Source organism: Centroberyx gerrardi, chromosome 5 (assembly GCF_048128805.1).
Source record: "Centroberyx gerrardi isolate f3 chromosome 5, fCenGer3.hap1.cur.20231027, whole genome shotgun sequence".
Classification (NCBI taxonomy): Eukaryota; Metazoa; Chordata; class Actinopteri; order Beryciformes; family Berycidae; genus Centroberyx; species Centroberyx gerrardi.
The window spans coordinates 24,363,592-24,369,591 of record NC_136001.1 but is presented as its reverse complement, the minus strand read 5'-3'; the positions used below and the strand labels follow the sequence as shown (position 1 = coordinate 24,369,591).

At 41.8% G+C, this 6,000-nt stretch overlaps 1 protein-coding gene across 1 annotated transcript in view; it reads left to right on the top strand.

Moving 5' to 3' along the window:
• The first annotated feature begins 372 nt into the window (after positions 1-372).
• quob (quattro b) overlaps positions 373-6,000 on the top strand; it is a 30,808-nt gene continuing 25,180 nt past the window's right edge. Inside the window, exon 1 of the mRNA XM_071894433.2 lies at positions 373-654. Coding sequence (XP_071750534.2) covers positions 652-654 — 3 coding nt within the window. The 5' untranslated portion in view covers positions 373-651. The remainder of the gene's footprint in view (positions 655-6,000) is intronic.

Genomic DNA, 6,000 nt, shown 5'->3' with positions numbered 1-6,000 from the left:
TTCAAATGAGTGTTCATACATTACATGCAGAGGAATTTCAGACACACATTATCTCAAATTCCAATAAGGACCTGTGTGTGCATGCTGTGTGTGTCCATTTGTGCCATATTGTGTCTGTGGGTGTGCTTGGGTGTGTGTGAGAGACCTGCCCGAGCTCTGTGTGTGTTTGTGTGTGTGTGTGTGTGAGATAGACGAAAGTCTGAAAAGCCTCGAGGGGGATTTCCTCTGAAAGGGAAAGCTTTTCTCCTCCCCCTCTCAGACACTCTCCTTCCCTGCTTCCCTCTCTCTCTCTCTCTCTCTCTCTCTCTCTCTCTCTCTCTCGCCCCCACTTGCTCTAAACACTCGGTGGAGCCAGAGAAGCGAAAGAGGATCTAGAGGAGCAACAGGCAGCTTGAAACTTTGCTGCTTTCTGTGCAACACACTCAAGACTTGTGGAAAGTCTATGAAGAATGGAAATTACTTTACTTACTCTTCCATCGAGACAACGGACTGTCATGTGGGCAGACCACAACCGATGGCAGCACTTCAGTTGTTGATACACTAAACATGGCACGTCTGTCAGCCCAGACCCCAGGGAAGTTCTCTGGAGAGGATTATCAGGATCAAAAATGAACAAACTTTCTGCCGGCTGGAAGAGATACTCCTGCTAAGATGGTAGAGTAACCACACTTTCTGGGTTTTACTCCTGTGTGTTCTTCCTGTCAGCCGTTTCTTGCTGGTTTACATGTTAAAGTGCTCCACTGACCCAGTAAATGACAGAGGGACAAGTGACTTTGTTGTCAGTTTATTTCTGTGGCTTTTCCAGTCATGCGTGACTGAAGTTTTGCAAGTTGTGTCCTGTAAGCCTAGTTTACACAGAGAGCCCAAAAAAAAAAGACAAGAAATGTGTTTCACGTGTTGTTTAGAAGTAGTGCCATTTTTTTTCTGTATCATGATACTCAAATACTTACTGCCCACATTACCTATTTATAAGTCAGTACAAAGCTAATGTCATTGCAGTCTCCAAACCTTTTTGTTGTCCTAAGCACGGTTGGTGGGACTCTTTCACATGAATACAGCATTTCAAGCTTCTTAAGTATGCCCACACTGACAAAGAGAGAGAGAGAGAGAGGGAGAGAGAGAGGCGCATAGTCTTTTGTTTTGTTTCTTTGGCAATACTTAAGTCCTTTGATTAGGATTTAATTGATGCGGATGGCACACATACTTGAGTAAGCCGAGAGTATTTTGCAGTATATATTAGTTGAATGCTTTGCATGTACATATACAGTGATTCTCCAACTCAGTGGTCTGCCCTTTAAAAAGTTCATCCCCAAAACCACAGGGCTTTTATGGGTTTAGGGGACTAGCCTTATCCTGGTCACAATAGAGTCTAATTAATGACAGTGATTGAGCCACAAGAAGAGAACATGTTAGACTCAACGATGGTATTCTGGAAGGATGTGGCTTCTTTGAACTTTTATTGTGTGCTTTTGCTGTTACGCAAATGGACAAATAAATGCACATAATTGTGGACCTGAGATGAGGATGATGTATAATTCAGCTTCCAGTGAGCATCGTGCACTTCCTAAGGCTGCTTTTAGCACAACTTTTTATTTAAACTAAATATATTCATTGAATGTCCACTGTATTCCACTCTCCATGTATGGGAGGCTAGTCAGACCCATAAAGTATATCTGAGCCAAATCAGTGATAGCTATAAAGAGAGCAGGAAGGAAGGATGTTTAAAGAAGTCCAGACTTGGCAGCTCATCATGGCCACTACTGTACTTTGTCCTTCCTTTCACATCTACTGCAGCAGTTGCTTAACCAGGTTTTACAGCTCCAACTGTCTCCCTACATGTTGAATTGTTAATGCATGACTGACAGTCTTCTGTGACAACCCCTCCAAGGTAAAGTCTCTCAAATCAAAATTATTAGATTACTGCACTGTGCATGAGCTGGATTTTCTATCTAAGGTAAACACACAGTAATGATACACGTAAACCTGAGCCTGTGCTTGCTGGTGTGCACTGTATTTGCATTTAGTTACTGTATGACAAGGACAGCCAAGAGTCACTCATTCACTACCAAAGTCAAGCACGTTCTACTCAAGGACTTATCAAAAACAGCATGTGTTTTTCACTCACTGTAAACTGGCGGTCTTGCAGCACAGATGTGAGTTGCAATGCGAGTGTCTGTTGCAGGATTCAAAGTTTATTCAAAGCAAATGCAAATGACCAAACCTTGTGTGAGTGCTGCTCTTGGGTTTTGGATATGCTCTGTGCCTTGCCAAAACATGTTTGGATTCAGCTGAGTAGGTCTGTCTGCTCTGCACCTAAAATGGTGAAAATGAAAGCTATGATGTGTAAAGTTTACTTTCCATTACATTAAGGAGTACAGGTAAATGATCTAGTTTCACCATGGATCACTGATCATAGTTTACCTTACCTCACTGTCAACCTTTTGGAAGGCAAAACAGTCATTTTAGATTATGCTTTTCTTAATTCATAGCAAAGGTATCTTATTTAGTCTGTAGATAATTGACAACAGTCACCTGACTCTTACAGAGATTACACACCTACTGCATCTCATCAGTCAGCTTTGCAAGTCAGTCAGATATACTGATCAGTCATATACAGTGCATGTTTTTTTTACAGTGCAGCTACAGCAACGTGATACAGCACAGTGTATGTATACCATACTCAACTATCCTAAACAGTGTGGACACACTGTGTGAGAGTATCCGGATGTTGACTGGCCGCAGTAGACATGTTGGCCCGGCTGAGCTGGGGTCACAGCTGTGTCTCTCTCTGAACAGCCACACGAGAGTCGTCAGTAGCTCCCTCCCGTGCCAGTGACAAGTCATCACATCTCTACAATACTATCGTCTGTGCTCCCTTTGGCAGACAAATAACAATTCCTGCCCACTGCTCCACTCGCTGTGATTTAGCCAAATTCTTGCAGCAGCAGAGACAAGGAAAATCTATACAGTAAATTCTGATGTGATTTGTAGAAAGAAAAAATGTAATTGCAAACATCTGTCTCAGGGAACTGGATGAGCCGAATTATTTCTATTTTGGTTCAGTCAGCAAGCCAAGGCTCTGAGAGTTGTCATGGAGCTGTGAATTATATTTTCAGTGTGTTTATTATCTCTGCATCACCAAAGTGGGTCAAACTCAAGAGAGACTGTGCAGTGTATTTTCAAAAGACAGCTATTGCCAAGTCTTCAGCAGAAATGTCTGAGCAGCTATAGGATCTGTATGAGTTAGGTTTCATTGTGATACAGAGTTACTGCAACATTGTCATTTCCATCCCAGACTGAGTTTCAAAGATGTTGTTGTGGCATCTTTTGCTGCCTTTTCAGGAAGACAATGATTGCATTGTAGCTCGTTCGGTGGTCATGACACAACATTCTGTGGCCACAACAATAGATTTCTCCTTGCTTGAATGTAAAACCAGCCGGACAACTTTAACTGCATCTGTGCAGCAGAGCATGGTGGCACCTTGTTAGATAAGACTACAGTCACTGAAGCATTGAACCTTAAAATTCTAAATCAAATTGATAAATGGTCCTAAATGTCTCCAGTGCAACTTTGTTAGTGTTATGCTGTGTCTTGTGATCCGTCAGTGTAGAAGACACCATGTAGGCTCCACCACTGTTTGCACTTGTTTGGCCTCCAAAGACTCTTGGCATGGTTCAAGAATGAAGAGCAGCAAATGCCAATGTCATACACCCCATAAACACACTCAATCCACTTACCAACAAACACACAGAACCAGCTGACATATATTTACTGTCAGAGCTTAATGGATTGTGTAAGGTTCACCTTTACTTGTATCATGCATCGTTCCCAATTTCATGGCCTATTTAAACTTGAGAGTTGAACTATGGGAGCCATTATGGTGTTTTGGACTCTCCAAAGAGAAAGTATTTTGAATGTTCTTTCTGATATTTTGCCAAAAAGCAAGCTTTGGGAAACAAGAGCTGAGAGCCTTGTTTTGTCATGTTAAGTGGGAGTGGTTCATTAGGAATCAGTTGTTGGAGACATCCCAAGGAAAGAGAGGAAAAAATGAATAAATGTCACCCACAAAAACATGTTTTTCCGAAATGTTGCATGTCTGCTTTTGATCTTCCTGTACATTAGGATCTTTCAGCATGTGGGATGGCCTTCCAGTTTTTGATAAATTGGGTTTGCATGCCAAACTTGTTGTGAGCCCAGTGCAAACCCTGCACTGCTTCCTGGCAACTGCTTCACCAGGCACCGTGGGCAATATTGAATAAAGCTTGATTGATCCTGTGGGATCATTCAGAAATATGCTGAATTCTCCTTCCTGTCTCCCTTCTCTCACCAAAAACTGATCTGGCATGATAGGAGAGAAAGTCGGTCTTTCTGGAGAGCTTTCATCATTCAAAACATCCAGACAGTTATAACCTCAGGTGAGACAGGAGTGAGGGATACAAGCATCAATTTAGAACTGCTTTTTTCATTTACATTTCATAACATGTGGTTGTTGCCATGAACTGCAGCTATGTGTCAATGTTGTTAATTTCTACAGTGGTGACAACAATGCCTCATTTTGGGATTCAAATACACTCAGTTCATTGTCCCACAAGACATTAAAAGACAGACATATTTTCAGCATGACAAATGTCTACAGCAGTGTATTTGCATTTGGCCTTTAGTCTTTAATTCGTTCCTGTACAGATAGAGACTTGATTGTGTGCTTTCTTTGTGTAATTTTTACTTTGATACCTGGTGGTTAAAATTATTTGAATTTAAACACTTTAAACACAAGTTCACGGTAGAATATATACGATTTTTTTCCAATATTTACAGATTCAGGTTCCATTCATGAGATGAAAATCAAATGAAATGTGGAATTCAGCATTGCGTCACACCCAGTCTTCAATTGTGAACTTGAATCTCAGCTCGACCGCACAGAAACTGACCTGTTTTCCTTGTGAGATGTGAGGACAAAGGCAACACCAGAAACCTGACACACTATTTATGTGGCCTCTTAACTTCACTAACTGACTCTGAGTTGTTCAGCAGTGCATAGTGAATGGGACACAGGCCCTGCCAGATCAACGGGCTGTTAGCGAACGCACACCGTGCAACAGTGTGCTCATGGCAGCAGCTACTAGATGAATTGATGTAGGAGTCTTGTCTTGTAGGGGCCTTTTTATTGGACGAGCAGTGTTAAAAGGATTTAAGATGGCTTAGTTGAATGGTGTGCCCCTCTGCCAAAGCCCTGGGCCGAGTTTTACAAGAGTGGATCACACACAAAGACAGCACTGTCTCACCAACCAACAGACGAGATGCCGACTCTGGGCAGAAAGAAAGAAAGAAAGGGGAGAATGTGAGGGGGGAGTTGCTTGTAACTGGGAAAAACTGGCTACATGCTTATTATTATTTTTAATATGATTATTATTATTATTATCATTATTGTTGTTGTTATTGCTGTTATTATTATCGTTATTATTATTGTTGCTACAAGATTTTGTGACTTTTTGGTTTTGTGTGAGGACTGAATTCAGTGATGAGTTGTGAATACATTGTAAATACATTTTCTACATATGCCTTTCAGTTTCGTTTTTTTTATTTCAAACTCTAAATGAAATGAAAGTAATGAAAGACGGATGAGATCTACCCATGGGCAAGACTCAACAAAGATCTGTCCCCCTTCTTGAACCTTAATTGTCCTTTCCCTGATAATATCTCTTGTGGTTATTTCAGTCACTGTCTGTTTTGGGAAGAAAACATGGTTAGATGTCATGTCCCATCAGCACCCTGTGTCCACTCAGACATAATGTAATCTGCTGTTGTTATGGCTGGGTTGGTGGTGTGCTGTCTGTGGCTCTTGGAAGTGTCTGCGTGGCGAGACACGCAGGAATCAATGGGTTTACTGGCAGGTCAGCGCAACCCCGCCTCAACCCCCGAGCTGTCACTTCTAATCTGGTGAGATACCTGGAGAATTACTTTCCTGGGCTTATGGTTTTCTTCCCCTGGAGGTGATGTGA